A 23,178-nucleotide genomic window follows, 5' to 3' on the forward strand; every position below is an offset into this window, starting at 1 on the left:
ATTTTTCAACAAAGTCAGCACAGCAACAATGATTTTAACTTGATTATCAGCAGCTAAACAACAAAAAAGTGCCATTCATGTGACAACATCATGTAAGGGGACTTCAGATTTGCACATAATTGATTGGCCTGTGCAGGGCATTGCTGAGTAATGTCGCATTGCGTTGCAGTGCACGTTGAGCCACATTCAGTGACCTTGCCCCCCTTTTCTTGCCCAAGCCCTCTGTGCTGGAACTGCTGCTGTGGTATGAATCACAGGTGTATTTAAAGTAAAGAGGTAGGTGGAGAACACTGCATTAAGACAGTGGGCATGAACAAAGAGTAGGCTACAGCTAAAATGGACAAGAAGGGAAACTGTTACTGATTTCAGAAATAGGAGAGAGACAAGGTAAAAAATATGGAAAGAGGAATTATGTCGTAAATGAGGCAGCAGGTGAGGGGGATGTTTATCACGAAAATATCAAAGAAGAGAAAAAATAAGTCTGAAAATCTAAAATCTAAAAAAATAAATAATGAAAATGGGTAGTGAAGCACACGTTTGAGCCCATGACAGTAAGATATGACTCCTCCATGGCTAAGACACAGTTTTCTATTTCCCCCCGTCTCTCTCTATCTGCTTCCCCGCGACCCGAGCGCTGACATGCAAATAGAGCCAGAATGGAGCCTCTCGTCTGCCTAACAGGAGGCGACAGGGAGCCTGATGCCTAATAATGTCTACCATCTCGCTCGGGGATTAGACACAGCAAAATCTAGCAGAGACAGGTGGTGAGGGGGACAGGAAACTCTGAGAGCTGCTGAGAGATTTGTGCTGTGAATGGGGGAAGTCATTACAGGTGCACACATGCAGCACACTGCAGCCAATCACAGCCAATCTCAAGGCAAACACTGAAACACAGGCAGTCTTTCTATATTGGAGCTCTGTACTGACACTAAACAGAGCCTATGAATGCCACTTTTTTTTATGCTTACATAATTGGAGTTCATGGCTCCACATTCCAATTCAACACCATCACTTTTTCTTCTAATACACATTAATTCACATGTGAAAGGTAGATTTCCTTTAGATTTAAGACGTTATCAAACATGATCCCCAGAGGATGTCCGGAGAATTGGGTCTGGACTTTCTCCAGAGTTTGATTTTCACAAATGCACAATACGGCGGGAGATTCTCCGCTCAGACGCATTCACAACAACACAGGGTATTCAGGATGTGACATACTAATTCCACTGCGGAGATAACATATTTTTGTTTTCAGCACATTGTCACCGGTGTCTGCGCATATCACCAAAAGCTCCCAACAGTTTTTCCGGTGTCTTCTACAAGTAGGCCCATGTCTCCTCTTTTTCATGCTAAAAAGTTCCTTTTCCTTTTTCCTTTTTAATTTTTGTGTCTATCGCATGTTTGAAATGTCATCAACACACCTCTCTCTTGTAGTGAATCCTGCGGAGGATCCCCTGCTGTATTTTCAGATCAGCTCCTCCAGACTTTCTGCAGACTATATAATGTGGGGCTGGCCGGACAAAGACTACAAAAAGTCTGGAGGCTCTCACTCGGACATTTGCGTTCACACATACAGCCCCTGCAGAGAAAGTCTGGAGGATCTCCTGAGTGCAGCATTGTCATTGAGTGATCAAGAAGCTTTTATGAAAATAAAAAAAGCTATAATGTAATTATTGTACTGTTTTATTTATTTAATTACAATCACATTTCTATGTTATATTAAATTTAAAAATGTGTAATTATATCTTTTGATGTGGTGAGATATACATTTGTAATTGTGATTGTAGATGTTTATACATATTATATTTGTATTTATGTTAATCTTGCAAAACATGTTTTGATGGTGGATTATGTGAGTAGTAAAACAACAATTGTATCAATTAAAAATAAAATCCCCAAATAAATAATGTGTGCAAAAGATGACCGTTTTCTGAAGCCACTCTGCACTTTGGGCACATACGTTTAAATCATTTGATTTAGAGACACAAGTTTCCCTGCTGTCTTAAAAAATGTGAGTTAACTGAATTTAGACTTAAACGTTTGTTCAATATCATTTAATTAGTTTTGAAAATATAAATCTATCTGAGTGAGGGTAACTTGAGAAAACAAGTCTAAATATTGTTATTATGTTAATAGAATTGGCAGTCCTTCAAATTATATGTGCTGTTGTAGGAAAGTCATTTCTTTGAGACAGAAATACTTGAAACAAAATAATTCACTTTTTTTTGGAGTGAACATGGCCTCAGTCAGTGAATTACAGAGTGTGATAGTTCTCTAGCCATGAAGAAACCCAGGAATGCCACTGCATCCATCAGCCAATCCTGCGAATGAATTATAATTGACTGAAAAAGAGTGTGAAGCAGGTTGTTCTTATGAAAACTGATCCACAGTGACTGTTGCTCACTCATAAAACTGTCTCCCAGTGTCCCTGCATGCACTGTATAGCCTTCTAACAAATTACAAAACATACACACTGTAGGGAAAAAAAGAGCAACACACTCCCTCCTTCTCCTTTAAATAAGGTTAGCTTAATTACTTGCTTAATCCTAGCACTCTTAGTGAGAAACCATAACAGAGAGACACTGAACAAAGACAAGCAAACACATGAGAGCATCAAACACATTGCACTGCAGCACTCTCAAACACTCACAGAGCAAGCGTCGCTTTTCATTGAGATGGAAAAGGAAAGATTTCGAAAAAGCTGTACCTTTGCTTTTAGCTAGAAGAGCAGGAGGAGGCGCAGACAGAACAGAAGATCCACAGCCGAGAGAGCCCCGACGGGGAGGGAGAAGAAGAGGAGACTTAAGTTCAGATTCTGGCAAACACCACACCAAAAATATCTATGTATATATGAATACATGTAGTGAGGATAAATCAATGTACGGTGGCAACTGTACATCACAAAACGCTTGAAACATGCAACCACATCAGGTATTAAATGATGTCAGAATAATAAAATCACACTATCGCACTATGTATACAACCATCATATACAAGCATATTACGCACCATCACCAAAACATGCAGTTCCACTCACACACACAAGACAAAGACATGATTTAGAAGAGGCAAAGAGAGGTTTACCTTGTTCTGCCATCATATGTGCAAGGCCTTGAGACGGAAACGAAGGGATAAAAGAAAGGGAAGAGAAAGAGTGAAGAGCTATTAGAGAAAAGAGAACACTTAGTTTCAATACAATTACGTATTGTGACGATACATATTTCCCCTGGAGGGAAAACATGACATCAGAACACACACGTCACAAAGCTTCCTGTGGTTGAAAAGGAGGCTTCCTCATGAGAAATAGCAGCATGCTAGTGTATGTTATACTCTGATTTAACACATTTAACCTAGCTGGACCTTTAGCTGCTATAGCTCTGCTAAAGTCACAGCTGGTCGCTAACTCTCTCTCTCTCTGTATGTGTGTGTGTGTGTGTGTGTGTGTGTGTGTGTGTGTATGTGTCTTTTCTAAAAACAACTTAAAACGCTGTGACAATGGCAAAAATTAACCAAGGACATTATTCTAAAGTTCCATGAAGCTGAGGGGAGCTGAAAACTCAGGTGATAGCTCTCTGTCGGTCAATCACTTAGAACAAACCCTTGCATGACTTGCAGAAACTGTAACAATGATCTTTCTTGAGGTGATTTAGTGATAAATGTTACATCTCAATCAGCTGTACCACATGTTAAAAGTGACTGCATGTGGTTTTCAGTGAAATTGAATAAGCAGTTAAAGACCAGTGAACTGTAGCTTTATCCTAAAGTGACAGAATAGAACCTATTGTCCAGTCTCAAACCTCATGCTGCTGGTTTGGGATGAACTGGTTAGAGGGCTTGAAGTAAGCAACATATCTGTGTGTGAATTGGATTTCGATTCTAGACAAAAAAATATATATTTTCTCATAATTTATTGATCTATTTATTTGAATTAATCAGATAAAACATTAAGTGGCCTACAATATTCTTAAAAATTTTGAGACATTCAATTCGAAAGACAGTTTCCAATCTTTGATTTGATATTGTGCAAATAACCTGAATGTCAAGAAGTAAGGAAATCTATATAGAACAGCATTAAAACACAGTTTTTAATAATTATACAATCCTGGTTTATCTTCTATTTTCCTTTTTTTCACTGTACTTTTAGGCAGCTTTTTACAATGATGCTCATTGTGTTGGACCATGATCTTTGTGTTACCCCCGCCTGTCTCTAAATCTACAACTATACAAACAATGGGTTGTCATGTATTTACATTTGACATTGTGTTCACTCACCTGGCATATTACTGATGACCTCTGGAACAGAAGGAGACAGAAAACAAGCAAACAAAGACAGAATTAGAAACACTAATATTGCTTGCATGTTGACTGTCATGCAAATGATAATACTCTTCATCGTCCATACAGAGAGCTGGCAGTGGGCACAGCCATGTGTATGTCTGTTGAAATGTAGAAGGTTTGAGCAAGTGGGAGATAAAGCAGCAACATTTGGTTTCAGACCATCACTCAGTGACAGGTGAATTTGCGAGAGACAAATGTCCAGAGTGAAGAAAAAGTTCCTTCACAGACACACACACTTAGCTTTTCTGTTACCTTCCAGTGCAGACACATCACCATATCTAATCAGTATTCACAGGTGCTGTTTTACGAATTTACAAAAGGCAATAAAAACCCAGATAACAAAATGTTTATCCTGTAAAGTGACCTGTGGCCTTTGTTGACAATGCCTTAGCTCTGACAGAACCATCCTTCAGGTTTAAACCTCCTCCACACAGAGTGGTTCATACAGGCTGCAACGAGTGTGCAAGTGTTGAAAAAAATGAAAGGATGGTAAAATAATCTCACAAAGACGGCTCCTTGTCAGGAAAACAGGAAAATCAACCAAACCTAGTCTTTTTGATTTTTTTGTTTATTTATTTGATTCCCTTTAGCTGTCTACACAAATTAATAATCAAAGAAACAAATTGTTAATATAAGATAATAAATAAATTAATATTATGATTAAACTAGCCAAACTCATGAAACCACATTTAAATTCACTAAATCCTGATTTTTGTTTGGAAACATGCCGGATTTTCTGTCATCAAGATCAATGAATTCTTCTCTGAGAAAATCAATGAAATGTTGAAAACCACCCTTTGCCCTCACAATGTTGAATAAAGTGAAAGAAAAGAGACCTCGACCCACCCATGATCCGGCTCCACAACAAAAGGTTATTAATTCTTCTTTGGGTCATGCCCCACCACCACACACACATTTATGGAAATCAGTTGAGTAGATTTTGAGTAATCCTACTAACCAACAAAAAACTAAATAAATGAACACATCCCATCCATGGCAGAGGTAATGACTAACATCTCCATTTAAGATACAACACAGAACGTAACCAAATTCAATACTAAATAGTTGATAACAGAGTACCATATGCAGATTTGTAATAATGATTAAGAATCATAAACACACCAAACATTGGTTAAAAGAGGCAGAATCAGACATGTAGATAGTGGTATCATCCACATGATACACATGTGTGTGCCATACACCTACTAATAAAGCTCTAGGATCTCTAATAACCCACTGACAAATGTGTAAAGTTATGTAATAATACAGTTTTACGACAGGACTTTCATGTCAGGTGTCATGGGATTCTCCATAAGATGTAGTGTATGCGTTAGGGAATCATCATCATAATATATCCAGTGCTGTACTGAGCATCTTATTACTATGATATTGAAATCGTTACTGACTTTTTAGATAATAACTATATTAGACACAAACATTTGTCCTCTTATTGGGGTTGAATTTAGAATTTTTGATATTCTGCTCAACACAAGAGCAGGGCAGAAAACTGTCAATGTTCCTTGAAACCACCGCCTTTCTGTGATTATTGAAATATACAAGGCTTTATTTGGTTAGGCCACTCTGAAATGAAGTCGCTGGAAAATGAAGTAAAAGGTAATTGACTTGAGACGCATTAAATGTTCTTAGCGAGGACTAATTGGGCATGTTAGGGTATTAATGTGAACACAAGCAGATGGAAGTCAATCAGATATGCATTAGATATTAATTCAGTTTCAACTGAGGACTTGTGTCCGCTGTGCTCCAACATGGAAAGAGTTGACCAAATTGTCTCTCTCTGTGTGTGTGTGTGTGTGTGTGTGTGTGTGTGTGTGTGTGTGTGTGTGTGTGTGTGTGTGTGTGTGTGTGTGTGTGTGTTGGGATAATCTTGCTAAAGCTTCAATATCTTTGTGTGCTTTCTGAACGGGTTCATTTGAGATTACCATATTACTGAAGTCCACATTCAAATACCAACAGAAGAGGAACACTCTTGACAGGGTAGAGTCAAGCGGATTAACTGTGTATGTGTGCACACACACCCACCCACACACACACACACACACACACACACACACACACACACACACACACACACACACACACACACACACACACACACACACACACACAAAGGGTATGGAAACAGAGAGTGACATGAGGGAGTATTTGTAGTCTCCTTGTTTTTTTTGTGCCATTGACCTCTGTCATTCTGTCACTGTTTTATTATAAGAGAATACGCCTAAATGTCCACTATTCCATTTCAATTCAAGCATTATTAATGTGGATTTCTGATCGTGTACAACTCACGACTGTGTTTCTTTGGATGCAAAATTCTGTTGCTGCCACCTCTATTGTTATAGTCTGGTTCTGTTTTATTCAATGCTTGTATAGCACATTTCTTAACCATGTTACAAAGTGCTTTGCAAAAAATAAATTAAAACAGACAATGCAGATAAAATTAAAATAACACAAAAGAACAAAGAAACACGACCAGTGAAAAATAGAAACAATGGCCTACATAAGATCAGATAAATGGATTAGTCAGTATAAATAAGAGCTATTGTTAACCATTTGTAAAAGCTTTTACAAAAAGAAAAAATGTAAAAAGGGATTTAAAAGAAGCTAGAGACTAGGCCTGTTTAAGTTCAATGGGCTGTGAATTCCTTAATGTGGAGGCTTTACTAGCAAAAGCATGGTCACCCTTTGGAAAGAGATCCGCAAATCTTAGCAGTCGAGAGGGCACATACCAGGTCAATACATCAGGAAAGTACTTGGGAGCTAGGCTTTCTAAAGCCGTTTTCAGACATGAACTCCTGAGGATGTCTGCAGAAAAGGGTCCGGACTTTCTCTGGGATTTGCCTTTCACACAACACAGTGGGAGATTCTCTGCTCAGACATGTTCACAACAACACAGGAATCTCCTGTACGTTCAGGCCAGGGGTGGTGCACCTTCAGGAGGCAGAATGTAACGTATAAATTGCGCTGCATTAATGTGATTTGAAAAGATGAACTTTTTTACAACTTCTAGCAACGTAACTGAAATACAAGGCCATTCGGCAATTCATTACTTCATGCGAATCAAATTCCTGATTCAGTTACGTGCACATTTAAGTCATTCATTATTCACTGTTAGCTCTAAAGCTTTGGACAAAATAACACGTCATTGGATATATTTTGAAAATTGTCCCTTGTTCAAGCACATTATTCTTCAAAAAGCTTCTAAAATAAAATTTCTTGACAAACTGTTAGTATTGTTAGACTACTGACAGGACAGAGGCACTTCAGGGGCCCATCAGATTTAATCAGCTGGGGCCAGGGGCCCCTTTGCCCCTGCCCATGGACCCGCCACTGCTGTCGGAGGTTTTGGAGGACTACAACAATACACATTACTTCTGCTTTGTTCTGGAGAGACTCTAACTCACACAACCCAATGTTTTTCATCAGAAAAAATAACAGTTTAGTATATGACCATACAACCAATGACAGATTTTTTTTCTGTAGAGGTAAGGCGTGTATGTGCAGTGAGTAAACGTCCTATGATGGAATGACAAGGGATGCTTCCAACCAACTGAGGACAGAGCAGATAAAAGACCTAACAACAGGGAGAAAACAGATTAACAGATTCATCTTTCAGTTTTTTCTCCCACTTTTGTTTGACTTTCTGACTAATCCATCATCCGAAGCTCATCCTCTCTCTGCCTTTCTCCTGATGATCAGCTGTATTCTCTCGCCCTCCCTCCTGCTCTATCATTATTTTGTTCTCTATCTTGACCTACTTCCTTTGGCAGTTTACTTTCCCTGTATTGTGCCTCTGTTCCCATCAGGTTTTAGTGAGTATATGTGCACTAGTGCGTGTGCGTGGACAGATAGCCATGCAAATACATAAATATTTAATAAGGTACCAGTCAACAAACCAATCAAACACTCACAGGTACAATTTCCAGTGGCAGGTTTACCAGCATTTAATTTACAATTACTGCAGCAGAGAGGTACAAACCATTTCCCCTGTATTATGAATTTAAGAAATCCTCCAGGTCTCTTCATAGATTCATTCTAAAAAAGGAAGTCTAAACACATCACCATTCTTTGGGGTGACTCACTGGCGCTTTGACAAATTTATTTATTCATCAGTGGACACATAATCTAGGTTAGGCTATGACTCGTGTTTAATTCAATACCCAAAAGGTGAGGCAAGGATAGCGGGGGATTAGAGCTCAAAGTGGATTACTTAAAGGGATGGATTATTTAAAGGGATGATTCATGATGTGTTGGATAAAGTGGGAGAGCACTGTTATTAATGAGGTGTGCCAAATTTTGATTCCTTTCATCACTGCTGGCTTAACTGATTGTTCTCTGCATGTTATATAAATGGAAGGTAAACCAGAACAGGGAAGGTATGCTGGAGCAGTGAAAAAGCTACATACACACACACACACACAGAAAGAATTATACCTCTATCTTGACTCGTTAACATAATGCATAACCCCTTACCCTAACCTAATCAATTACAACTACTTGCCTAACGTCAACCCCTAACCTAACCCTTAAAGGGATGGTTCACTGAAAAATGAAAATCCACTCATTATCTACTCACCACTATGCCGATGGAGGGATGGGTGAAGTGTTTGAGTCCAAGAAACACTTCTGGAGTCTAAGAAGTAAACTTTGTAGCAGCCGAATCTGATACAATTGAAGTAAATGGTGACGGAAACTTCAGACGTAATTAAACAACGGAAAAAACATAATATGCCTCCATACTGCTCGTGTGGTGTCATCCAAGTGTCCGCAATTCCCGACATTTATATCCGACTCGAAACAAGGTAATTTACAACGTGATTTAAGCCTAAAATTCCTGCAGAAGTGGTTAAGCTAGCGGACTTAGCTACACGATGTGTCGTAGGGTCCATAGGAAGATATCAGTGGACATCTAGGCTTAAGACACGAATGACGCCGTTTCGAGTTGAATATGAATGTCGGGGCTTGCATGCACTTGGAAGACCCCACACGAGCATGTTAGGTTTTTTCTGTTGTTTTATTACTTCTGACATCTCGGTCACCAGTTACTTCAATTGTATCGGTTTCCGCTGCTACAAAGTTTACTTCTGAGACTCCAGAAGTGTTTTGTGGACTCAAATAGTGGTAGTAGATTATGAGTGAATTTTCGTTTTTCAGTGAACTCTCCCTTTAACCAAACCTTCTGCAGTGCATGTCTCTCCGGTTTGTGAAGACCCAGGTTATGAGCAATTTGCAGTTAGGCAGGGTGCAGGCAGGCAGGTAAATCAGCGATGACAACTTTATTTATGGATGGCTCTCAGAATGTGAAAATGATTTAAACAAATAAGATAAATAGTGTTTCAGAAACCAATTACCAACCCTACCTTTAACCTAAAACCAGTCCCTTGAAGGAATACCAGAAAGTGAGGACCAGCCAAAATGTCCTCACTCTGTAAGGCCAAATGGTTATATTGGTCCTCAGAAAGACAGAAGTAAATCCATACACACAAGCACAGATACACTAGTCCCAAAGGACAAAGGATCATGTCAGTACAGTGCCTAAGGTTGGATTATTATTGGATTCATCATCATCATTGTAGAAACAATAATCTCCTCATTGATTTCACCAGCAGCAGCCATGTTTTATGTTGATATGAACACATGGACAGCTGGGGGAACAGCCAGGGAGGCCTGCACAGGCCATCTGCTCCTGTTGGGGTAACGGTGGCACACAGATACTAGACCTTTGGCTGAATGACGGCAGCACAGACTGAAAGAGGTTGTGTTTTCTAGGTAATACTCAGAAGAAGGGAAGGCTGAGAAAATTACTGAGACAAAGGTTTTGGATCTGATTGAAAGTTAGTGAATCCTTTACTCATTGATATCATGTATTATAATTCTACAATGTGTATTCCTAGTAACTAACAATGTATTTTACCTGAAGTACATAGTATATGTAGATCATATTATAAAGTTATTGTTTTGTAACTCTCACTCTTGCCAATGTTAGACACAGAAGACGGAATAAGAGAGCAATCCACTAAGAGCCTCCAGGAAGTGTTCATGTGCCAAGATGTAAGTATAATCCAGGGAGGTACCACAGAGCCTCTTCATCCAATCTATCCCTCTAAGTATCTGCTCCGGTCAGGGAAAATGCGCAGAAGGTGACCCAGACTGCGCAGTTGTCTCTGTCTTGTGAGGATAGATGCTGAGTTTGATCGGTCTGGGCAAGTATGGTGTCATTTTGGATAAGGTTGCATCAGGCAACATTTTACAGGCAGCGGAGTGAGTCCAAGTCAAACACATCAAGCCTGCAAGTTTGACTCTTGGTGAGAGGCCATGGCTCAGCACCCCAGAGGAAGACAGAGATGACAAGGGTATGAAACATCCTTATATTTGTGTGACATGAAATGCTTTTCCTCTTTCAGAGAAAGCCGACTATATCTTCTTTATGCTCCAGCTGAGATATTGGAGCCAGTTTACCATGAATGAGCAAGAGCCACCAGTGGGGGGCCTCAAGGGGAAATGTCTTCCGCATAGTCTGTGTCTCTCAGCATCCCGTCAACCAGGGGGATATCCAGCTAGGGTCCTGCTTTGGCAGCAGGGCACGATTTTTTGTCAAATGTGTGATGGAAAGTACTTCTCCTTCTAATTTTGAGTTGACAGAAGGTAAGGTTACTAAGATAACCACTGTTTACCACTATGGTGAGCAGAGAAGCATCTCAGAATGAACAAAATGTTGATCCCTGAGGTGTATGTATTACAACTGCAGAGACCACATCAGGTTCCTTTCCTGTCAGCCACAAACAGAAATCTGAGGCTACATTGGACACTGACTCACCAACACTGGACAGTTGAAAACTGGAACATGTAGCCTAGTCTGATACATCTGGATTTCTCCTGAGGCTGCAGATGGTTGGATCAGAATCCAGAGACAACCTGCCTTGAGTCAATGGTCCTATAGCAGGGGAACTTTTTTTTCACTTCGGTTCAGTGGAAACTGAAGTTTTGTGAAATAGTGGCTGGCGCAATCATTTACCTCAAGTTCAGATTTTATTTCTATATATTTCAGAGTGTATTTAAAAATGAATAGAAGTTGGTCCATATCTGTAACTATACAAACTCAAATACAGATTCTTGCAGTCCAAATCAGGTGTAGGCTGATTCTACAGATTATATCAATGCATTATGTCCAACCATTAAAGGGATCTTCAAACAACCCCAAAAAACTTTCTTTTGGATTCTGTTAGACTGAAGCACTTCCTCCATGTTTACCAGAATGTCATTTATTTTTTGTTTCCAGTCACTTATTATTTCCAATAGCTTATTTTTTCCTTTCAGCAGCTCAAAGGGCAGAAACAGAAATTCAGAGTGAAAACTGTTTTCTGAACTGAACTAAGACAACACAATGGCTGCATTGGTGAGGCGGCTGCTTATTTCCTGCTGGTATGATTAAGTATGATCCAATAATCCGTTTAAGAGCTTATCAGATACCAGAACACTGCATAATGGTTTGGAATACTCATAGCCCATTTTTTTACATTTTGCTGGGACAATCATGAGGTAAACAATAGAAATATGCCAAGTTCAAGTTACAAGGAAAACTACCAGGTATGTGTTAGCATGTGTATGATTGGCCAATGCACCTTGTTGGATGACATGTCATTGCTATAGCAGAGCCATCTGTGTGAGCAGCCCCACTGCTCTGACTGGACAGGCTGCAGTCACGAGAAAGACAGGGCTGCTTTTTCTTTTTCTGGCAGGGCTCAGGTCAGTCTGAATACAGCGTCCTTCCTCCTGTTCCTCTTAGTACTCATATTCCAAAAGTGAAGGCCACCAAAAATGGCAAACTTACTGGAATGAATGAATGAATGAAAAGTAAGAAGAAGATAAGAATGAGATCAGAGGTTTGAGTATAATACAGCTCTGTACATGTCTTAGAGGGACTTTATTTTTCCGTTTATTGCTATTTTTTTTAATTTACTGTAAATAATGCATACACTTTATTAGAATTCAGATAGAATACTGTATAGAGTACTGGGTAGCATTTGTTCCGCCTTGTGATTTTTGTTTTGTTTGCATTTATGTGATTTTACACAACTGTTGGCTTCTATATGACATGCTTAAGCCCAATCCCGTTTCACCCCTTGGCCCTAGCCCTTAGCCCTTCCCCTTCATTTTGCGCGTACACTTGTAGGGTGTGCTGTCCCAATACCTCTTGGGATGAAGTGTTAGGGCTCTATAGCCCTCAAAACGAAGATTTTCTGACCCACACTTCAAACCATGGGGTACCCAGAAAGCTGGGAGAGACCCACAAATGTAGTATTTTTAGTATTGAAGGATTTAAAATTTATGATAATGATTGTAATATCTTAGTTTAATATCGTTTCAATGTATTATGGTCTTCTTCTTTTTCTTTGATTGCGAGCATGCTAGCGTTAGTAACTTCAAACAATACCATTGGTTTATTTAAGATCTCAACAATGTTATCACAATGACATCCCCGCCAAAACTTTGTGTCTCGTCTGTTTACATCGACGACTACTGGTGACGTTTCGGGTTTTCGCGACGACTACTGATGATGTAACAGCTTCTTGAAGGGCTGTCCCAATTCGTAGGGGAAGATTTCAACACTAGCCCTTGTGACTCCGTTTCAAGGGGCAAGATAACCCTCGAAAACAAGGGGTAGGGATAGGGCCAAGGGGTGAAATGGGATTGGGCCTTAGTGCCTCAGAGCCCATCAGTCAAACGCTATGTACTGTGTAAAATACACAGCCATACGTTCATGTTTTGACTTTCAGTCATGTCATATTCTTCCTCTAATGTATTCAAAAAGCAGGCACAACCAACCTACCTCAGCCAGCCTCATTAAGCATCTTATTTATCCCTCAACAATCAACAATCCAAATTCTCCCAGAGCTGCTTGACTTCCCCGCTTCCACTCACCTATCAGTGCCTGGCAGGAGGCGGCCATGCGGCCAGGCGGGAGAGGGAGTCAGATGTAAATCAACGCTGGGAACGGTTCCCATTGTGGAGGCTGTAAATCAAGGTTGGAAAAAAGTGGCCTAGCAACCATAGTCACCAGTGCTCTCACACTGATGCCTCACTGAGTCACCCAACACAGCGCTTAGGGGCAGGGGGTGGTGAGGTGGTAGCGGTGTGTTTGTTTTGGAGCAAGAACTGTACGAGTGAGTCATGAGAGGCTAAAAAGAGGATACCTTCAGATACTTACAGCACGACAGAAGAGAGAACATTATATTCACATATCTCTCACTTGAATAAATCCAAATAGTTCCACTGTGCTAAATGTCTGTGGAAAAATACATGGAATGCAACGATTCTGTTATTTTAACTTTTATAATAATATAACAATTTTATTTGTATAGCACTTATCTAAACAAGGAAAGAGACCAGGACCAGTTGTGTAACCATCATATTTAAGGTTTGTCAGACTGGTTGTTGTAATGAAAATATTTTTCTTCGATTGTACCCTGGCGTCATCAGGTGTTTCGGCCTTTTAATCGCAAGAACGTTAAAAGCCGAAACTGAGGGTATGCTGACGCTAAAGGTAAATCTCTGTGGTTTTGCTGTTTTATTAACTTATTAGATCAGTGTATTTGCTGTGGATATTCATGGCCCCCAGAGGATGATTCATATGGACTTAAATGGCCCTTGTCTAGAAATTCCATTGACCTACACTGACAACATGAAATATTTTATAGCCCTGTTATTCTACTGTGTATAATGTCAGACTTCTGAAGTGTCAGTTAAAAAGCAGCAGTGGCACTACATGTAGTCGAAAAGGACAAGTGTGCCAACTGCTTCCTGGGGGAAAACCCTGGTTTCATCATAATGGATGATTCCCAGGATCCCCATAGAATAAATTCTATGCTTTTAGTTACTCCCTTCGCTGTAAAACTGTAATTTATATGGGACAAAGACAAATCAATGGGCAATTATTAAAGGTGAGCATTACGAAGCACATTTATGCTTCCCAGAGGACAGGGCCTATGAGTCTTCCATCATTTGTGTTCCTTGAGTTAAAATTTAAAACATAAGATGATCTAACAAGGAAATTGCCATAGCATGTACTAAGCACATTCATATCATCGTCAAACACTTCAGAACATGTACATTTTTGATTTGAATCCTTAAGTGCCACCCTCAGCATAGATTTTACATTTTAGCCCCACTGTTGTTAGGACCACGCAAAGAACAATCCTCAGTATGTTGCTCTGTCAAACACACACTCGTAAAGTGGAGGGTAATGAACTCTGCAGCCTCCAGGATCTTCTTATAGGCTTTTAATTTCACAGCAGTGTGTGCTGGCAGGAGGACCAGGGGCTGTATTCTGCAACGCAAGCGGTAACAAGACCGAAAATGTGGAGCTAATTAAAAAGTAATAATTATCTTTGTGAGTTGTCCCTCTGTTCCTGCCATCTCAGCTACTGATATCATCAGGTTTATCCTCGAGTTCAGCCTCTAGACCAACTAGTGTTTACGTCCAGCTGCTGACACACATCTGAGGACAAACACTCCCTCAGCTGGGAATAAGGAAAAGTGTCCACTACGGTTGGTTCGTATCTCTCTTAGTACCTTGTGTGCACAAGAATAACAGGCCTAAATATAAACTTTGTGATGGATTATATTAAAGGAGAAGTAGTAGAGGATGTGATATAACATTCAGAAGGAATGTGTGGGAAAGCAGCATCAACTCATCATTTCAAGCCAAACACTATTTCTACAGTAAATGCATTTACATGCACCCTGGTTTCCTGGTTATTATCAGTTTTTTTAAGTATCCTGTTTTTGTATTTAAGCATGTAAACGCCATATCCCGATTTCAGTATCCTGGATAAGCCCTTATCCTGCTCTTGAAAAACTTGATTTAATTATCTGATTGTTGGTAACAACCTGCGCCAGCAGGGCTTCAGACGTTTCCATGAACGGTTCAACTATGACACACAGCCGGTAGAAGGATACTACACTACTCATAAAAAATGTGTCTCTCCATTCGGTGCCATTGAACTCCATAATGACTGTTGAGGAATTTTTGACTATTCTCAAATATTACTGTATATGCCACTATATATAATCTATATTATATCTGTACAGGAGAATAGTGTCTGTCTAAATTCCACAGTTACTCCCTTCTCTCTTTAAGCAGTACCCAAGGTCAGGTTATAGATAAAGGGCCAACCAACAGTACATTGTAGTGTCTACGTTTAGGGACTTTCATATCTAACTCAGATGCACCAGACAGAGAAGCAACGACTCCAATTCTTTTGCGTATTTCACCAGTGGCAAGACGTAAGGACACAATGTGATTTAGTTATGCATACTTTAGGCTTAACTATCCAATAGGATGCAAACACCCACGTGTAACATAGAGAGTGACAGCAATTCTAGCCATTCATGGATGTGCTGTTAGAATGGGTGACGCAAGTAGAGGGAGATATATGGAGATGCTGTGGAAGGCATCTTCAGACTTGGGGGTGACAACTGCTCATGTTACTCTGTCAGCGTTTGTATATTGTTCCACCTTCTGGTCTCCTTGATGCATCAAGTCTACGTTAAAATCTTCTGCATAAGACATCAGCTGCTGCCTGAGTTCTCCTTTCACCAGTTTACAGGAAACTTCCATAACAATGACGACCCAATCCCACCAGTGACAGCAATCTTAATCCACTGCGTTGTGGTTCTGTGCAATGGCATTGACAGCAAGACACCGGCCAACATGAAGGACATGTTCAATAGTTGCTGTCGCTCTCGTGTCTGACTGCTGACAATAAGGTGCATAAGCCAAATCGGTAACACGATGTTGACATTTAATAGAGCTAACCCTGCTCTAAGCTAAAGTGGCTTCATTTTCAATAGCCACCATATTGTGGGTAGGCTCTTGTTGTAGCCATACATATCTAAACCAGGATTAGCCTCATAACTGGGATACTAAAATGGTTTGTATATTTTATATAGTGCTTTTCTTGTGTTGATGACCACTTTACAGTACAGTTTGCCATTCACCCAGTGCATTTATTAGCAGCACTTTATTTTTCTATGAGGGGTAATTTGGGGTTCAGCATCTTGCCCAAGGACACTTCGACGGGGGGGGGGGGGACTGGGATTGAACTGCCGACCTTCAGGTTGGAGGACGACCGCTCTACCCCTCTGCCACAGCCGCCTGATACACAGGCGATACTAGTGCACATGTAAACACAGTAACAGACTTAGAACACATTTCATCTTCTATGATTAGTAATTTAAATACTTTTATGCTATTTCTACATTGATATAGTATTCATGAGTAATTTGAATAATATTTATCTCAGCAGTACTCAAACATCATACATTCTAATTTAATTATCTTAATTTATTATATAGAGACATACGTTCTGTTGTAGCATGGAGTGGGTGAGCTTATAAAACATCCTTTCTATATCAGCCAAAGTACACAGTTGGTTAAATGTTACAGTGTATACTGTATTTATAGCGTCAGTATGTGCACCCTTCCCAGAAGCTCATCACCATGCCCAGCTACTGGAACAGGCCGCTGTATGCAGAAGAACACATACTGCCATAAAAGTAGAGGTCTTAGGCCTACACCACACTTACTGTTCAACCACGCATACAAGAAGGCAACCAGCTGCGTTGTGAACGTTTTGTTCACGAATTTGCTTCGATGCTACTTACGGAATTGTGTGCGGCAAACATAAACAAAGATGGCGACACTTGGTGTTGACGGTGTGTCAGACCCCTAAATCAGACACATGAGTAATTCCGGACCTGGGGCCTCATTTAAAACCGTTGCGTACGCACAAAATGGGGCCTGAAACTTGAGTACACCACTTCTCACGCAAACGTTGGGATTTATAAAAACAAACTTGACGGGAGAATGTGCGCTTACTCTGACCCACGTGTACGAACATGCCGATGTGAGGTGAGGATTATTGATCCGCTTCATTATTACCATTAAAACCAACAGCTTTATTTGTGCTCGCACGACATAACTGTTCCATACGAACCTTCAATTGAAAAAAGATCTAAAACAACTTACAGCAAATTACATTCAGATTCCATTAAACATCGGAGATACAGAGCCGAGTCATTAATAGTTGAATGTGTGCATTGCTGATTGAAAGATAACGTCTTCTGCCTCCATTTATCCGTTCGCTACAATATGTTGGATTCATGTTAATGTGTATTTAAAGAAATTTTAATTTGTGGAAAAAAATTGGTTGGAAATTTTTTTTTATTACAAAAATATAAAAAATTGATGCCGTGGCTCTGTCATGACTCGCGGTGGAAACCCATTGGTCAGCAGCCTAATTTAATATTCATGAGGTGCTTTGCATTGAACATTTATGGTTGAATGTGGGCGTGTAGAGAGCAGGATATAAGGCGAATCCAAGTACAAAGTTTCCAGGTGGACTGTGATTTATAAAGTGAACAATGCGTTCAGGTGTGCGTGCGCACGGTTTTATAAATCAAATTTTTCGGCTTTTGTGGGCACGTACACTGTTCTATAAATGAGGCCCCTGGTCACACAGCTTGTCTTCAAAAATCTCTGCCACTTCTGTTTGTTGACCTGCCCGCGATGAAGTGCCCACTGACCCTGTCAAGGACTCGCTAGTGCCCCGATCTCTATGTGGATATCGCATCTTGTATAATCTTGCGTTACGTTAATTTCTGAGGATGTGCACAGCCTACGCACCAAACGCACGCAGGAGTATATCACCTTAGTCCTGCTTTGGTGTTAACAGATCATCAGAGAGCACAGAAACAAACACAGAATCAAGCTAACACACACAAAAGCAATTAAGTTCAATAATACAGCATGCAAAAATTTTAAACATGCGATTTCTCCTCTCAGTGCAAGTCAGAAGCTGCAGCCAGACCCCGTGCTGCCTGACGTCGTGACAAAAGCACTGGCTGAGCTTGCAGATTTTAATTAATTATTTTTACACACCATCTACGATCCTGCTGTTCTCATGTGTCTGCACTGAAAGACGACTAAACCAACGGACAAACAGTTCTGCCCTCAGAGCCCTGCCATCAATTTAATCAGCTGAGCGAAAGCAAAGCAGCTCAGCCACCACCCAGACACAGGGAAGAGGTAAAGCCCCGACACCATCACCATCACCCTGCCCCCGCCCTGCATTCTCATTTATTTCAAACACTGGCAGAGAAAGATAAAAAACAACTAATCTTTAAATTCCAGATTCCCTGGCCTTTTTATGTAGCAGGGATTTGGCATCAACCCAAATGGGATGTAATTTCCATATTTGCAAAAGGTTCAGCGTTAGAAATTCAAAGATGGAGGAAAAAATAGCGTAACAAATATGTTAAAAGAAATTACCTGTGATCTAAATTAATTCATTGGATAAATTCATTAGAGTTCAGCAGATTTCTTATTTAAGTGGCGTTGATTATCTTATTGGGAGGCAATATTATTATTTACTCCTCAGTTGCTGCAAAACCTGGTATTGATTGTGAATAATTAAGTTCATGTTGAGAGTTTTTTGCAGAGCAGAGGTGCCTGGATCCATTTCATGCAGCAAGTGCACATTCACTGATTTACACAACCAAACAGGCATTATCACAGAGAGTTCTGTGCTCAGGATTGATCAAATTACAGGAAATCCAAGTTCCTACATAAAGCAGGTGAAAGTGCCTTTTATTTGGCCTGCAGGGAGGAAATACATGGGGGAAAAGAGTAAAGGGCTTTCTTTTAATAGACATCAATTTTGGGGAGGGTGAAGCCAGCTGTAGAGCCACTGAAACACAGCTCGGGAAAAATTCTCTACACAAAAGGATTTTATATAAAACACCTGCCATCTTGTGATTGGGTGAAGAAAGGGGGCTCAGGAGGCCTCATTCTCTCTAAAGGCGTCCTTATCACCGCCTGCAGGAGCGACGCCATTAACCTGCGCCTCACTGACTAACCATGCTTAGATTAGCTTTTTGATTTTACAGTCTCAGTCTCTCTCTCGCTCTCTCACACACACACACACACACACACACACACACACACACACACACACACACACACACACACACACACACACACACATACCTCGCATCCACCAATAAATATAGGGATAATATTATTATTATATTATATAGAGAGAGCCAAGAAAGCCCAAAAACCTCTTTGAGCCCATGAAACCAGGAGCGATAACAGAAACTAATCCATTGACTAGAGAGATAAAAAGGCAAGTGTTTGAAGTCATGACATTGATCTTTAACATTCATATACTGTAACATGACAAATACATTTACGTTGGACAGTCTGACAGGTGAAATCAGCTGCATCATTGCACAGGTATGGATTGACATTATAAATAGCTTGTTTCACTCATGATTATATATGATGCAGGTCTCCAAATGTGAAAGGACCTTCAGCAAATTCAGAGTTCTTCATTTTGAAAAATTGTTGGGATGATATTGTTGGATGACCTTTTGACTAATTTTGGTCCCAGACTTTTGAATTACTGGCCATATGTCTGATTTGTTTAGCGATTCAAATTAAGCCTCCAGGAACAGCAGTGGACTGTGAGGCAATATTTGTATAATGATCTCTTGGAAATAAATCACAATTTACAATTGTTGGAGATGAAAAAAATGAGATAAATTCAAAGTTGAAGTGAGTGTTTCACAGTTGGAGTGCTGCTTAAGTATATCAGAGGGAAAGGTGTGAGTTACCTTCATTGCAGAAGCGGCCCCTGTACTCGGTTTTGGAGCAGTCGCAGCTGGGCTCTCCATCCACCACAGAGCAGGTACCACCATTCTCACATGGGTTCACAGTGCACCATCCTTCTGACTCCAGGGGCACCTTAAGGCTTCCCAGAAACAGGGGCTGCGAGATGCCATATTTGAGGTCTGTAATTGTGCCCTGGAAGGGCTGCATGTTTCGCGCTGTGGGCAGAGTGAGTGCACCGTTGCGGATATCCTGAGGCACTCCACCCAGGAACAGGTCGCTGACTATTTTCATGAACTGTCGCTGTGGCCGCACCTCATCAGCTGTGGCCTGGCCATCCAGTACCAGCACTGTACGCAGGTTATACCTGCTCAGAGTGGCAAAGTGCCAGCTGCCGTCGTCCACCCGTCTGTCTGACACAACTGTGGTCTCGGCACAGTCGATGCTGAAGCGCAGCTGCAGCCGGCCCTCTGCCACTGACAGCTGCAGAAAGTCACAGTAGCCTCCGTCATCGAAATACAGCATCAGTGCCTCTGAGGCCTCTGTCTTGAATTGGAAGCTGAGGTCACCGCGGGTGCTGGCGTCCCAGCGGAGGTAGCGTGCCCACTGACCTGGAGTGCCTAAAAATTCCAGTCCCAGACATGTGCTGAGGAACATTTGCAGCCTGATAGAAAAACCTACAAGATCCATAGCTGCGAAGAATCTATTCATCCAAAAAAAGTATCTGAGGGGATTTCAATCAGATTGAAATCTTAGGGTAGTTAGACTGAGTTACAGGGATCCACAGCTTTATCAACAGTATGTGCACTATATATATATATATATAAAGGGAAAAGGGCAGTAGCAGGAGAACAGTCGTTGAAGTTAACAGTCGTAAGGTCAGTTACATCTGTGAATTGTCCAGTAGTTGCAGGGTGGTCGTGTGAAGGAATTGTTGTTTTCCTCTGTAGGGTAAATGAAAGGAGCGGGAGAGGGGAGGAGGTGGTGATGTTTTAATATATTTTTTTACTCTTCAAAAGAGATGTTATCAACACTCATGGTGTAAGGTCTGATGGGATGGACCTCTCTGTCTATCAGGGCGAGTGGAATTTCCTCCTTCATGTTGTCTGCTGGGAAATTGAGCTCACAAGGGATCCGCTGGCCTCTCTCAATTCCATCACTGTCAGAAAAAGAGGGACAGAGAGTTACAATGGCTTCATCAGCATCCATTCCACTGATAATATGAATATTAACAACAGTAATAATAATAGAGAACACATCCTGGATGCTTTCTTGCATCTAAACCCCATGATGGTAGTATAATCCAAACAAAAAGTTACATATGTGTGTACATGGGATTTAATGTACTATACTCATTTTTAAACATATTATAATAATAATAAATAAGAACCCTTATGTATATTATACAATTTCAATTTTAATGCCACTTCACATTTGTAGTCTACAACATTTGTTCATTTATTTTATATTATTGTACTAACACAAAGAACAGTTAATTGATATAGACCAAACAACCTGAGCAGCTATAGATTTATGTGAAATACAAAGATGTAAAAATGTAAACACTCTGCCATAACAGTAAATGCCCTCAGAGTTAATTATTATTGTTTATAATAATGGGTCACATTGTATCAGGTCAAGGTGGCGCTAGCTTGAACTACTGAGAAAATTCAGTGCCATTCAAACAAGTGAATTGAGTTCTTTCAAATTAAAGTTGGCAATTGTGAGAATACAACTTTATAAATTGAACAAGTATTTTTTTTTAAGTTGATCCAACAATATTCATTTTTGGAATGAATGGAATATTAAGTATCAAAGCTACTGTACCTCCATCAACCAGTCAAATATTAGTTGTTCTATCTCACTTAAAATAATGTACCACTCACAGCAGCAGTAGCGATTTTACATTAAATCTTCTTATTTGAATTCCTATGTTTGCATTATTTGCTCCAGCAAAGGAACTGGATATTTCCTCACACCACTGACTGCATCTTCCACATTGATTAAGAGCACTTTAAATTGTTGACAAGAACAACAGCTTGAGGTGGCATCTGCCTGCCAATCAGCTATGGGCATTTTCCACCGGCATTGGAGCTAAGCATGATTTAGATAAATCACATCCAAGAGATTTGATTTGTCAAATGATTAATGATGAAATTGCAACAATTCTTTATTTCCCAACAGGAATTTCCCTGATGTGCTAAAAAAAACTGACATGTAGTTGTGTTATAAGGTGTGTAACATTGACTTTTCAGGTAATAGGAAAACTTAATTTAAGAAGGACAGGAATCTCATATATGCAAAAAACTATCTGTGAACAGCATCACCACACACGGTCAAGAATAAAACTGGTGGGAAGTAACGGCTATTGTTTTTATTTGTTTATTGGACTTATAGCAGGGCAAACACATATTGTAATCAGGACATTAAATATCCATCCGTGTAAAATGTAAACTCCCTGAGGGTCCCCAACTCCTAAAATCTCTGAAAAAAAGACAAAGTTCTAAGATCTCAGTGTCTTGATGGACGGTACAAGTAGCCCATACATGCATGACTCTGCTGTCAGGAAACCAATGGGTGTTTTATAACACACTCTTACAAATAGAATCAGTGCAGTGGACTGTTCACAGCTAACATGCAGTCTACTGTACTGTTGGCAGCCACCAATCCTAATTAAAAGTGTGTGTGATGGTGCTGCATTTTTCTCTACCCTCCACAAAGGTTGTGGAGTTATCGGTCATCTGCTGGGTAAATTAGTCTCATTATTCTCATGGCAGTGCATGACTATCAGTCAGCCAGGCAGACTGGCTTTATCTGATGACCAGCCAGGAGAGACGGCTCTCTCCTCCATCCTGGTGAATACTAAGAGGCACAGAAAAACGCCAGTAAGTACTGATGCAATATCAAGTTTATATTTTGTTTACATGAAATCTACCTTGATATGATTATATGATATGATATTGATATGATGGGAAAAAAATGTTTTTAAACCTTGTGTCCTGAAGTACTCTAAATGTATCATTTAAACTGTCAAAACACAACCCAAAAGGTTTGGCACCCATGCAACAATTCCATAGTTTATTGATGTTTTAGTGAAAAGAAGTAGATACAACTCATGTATCAAACACATAAACAATGATTGTTTCTTCAAA

The 23,178-nt window shown here is 40.2% G+C and overlaps 1 protein-coding gene across 6 annotated transcripts in view; it reads right to left on the reverse strand.

Annotated features, from left to right (window-relative positions):
- The window catches only part of nrxn3a (neurexin 3a), a 184,864-nt gene that overhangs the window by 151,153 nt on the left and 10,533 nt on the right, over nt 1–23,178 (reverse strand). For all 6 annotated transcript variants that reach the window (XR_004612656.1, XR_004612655.1, XM_034575845.1 and 3 more), the window contains exons 2-5: nt 20,032–21,185; nt 4,273–4,293; nt 3,085–3,111; nt 2,708–2,719 (exon numbers count right to left, since the gene is read on the reverse strand). Coding sequence is in view for 4 of the 6 variants with exons in the window: in XM_034575845.1 (XP_034431736.1) it covers nt 2,708–2,719; nt 3,085–3,111; nt 4,273–4,293; nt 20,032–20,737 (766 nt within the window). In the remaining 2 variants the exon portion in view is untranslated. The remainder of the gene's footprint in view (nt 1–2,707; nt 2,720–3,084; nt 3,112–4,272; nt 4,294–20,031; nt 21,186–23,178) is intronic.

Source organism: Hippoglossus hippoglossus, chromosome 22 (genome assembly GCF_009819705.1).
Source record: "Hippoglossus hippoglossus isolate fHipHip1 chromosome 22, fHipHip1.pri, whole genome shotgun sequence".
In the NCBI taxonomy this organism is placed as follows: domain Eukaryota; kingdom Metazoa; phylum Chordata; class Actinopteri; order Pleuronectiformes; family Pleuronectidae; genus Hippoglossus; species Hippoglossus hippoglossus.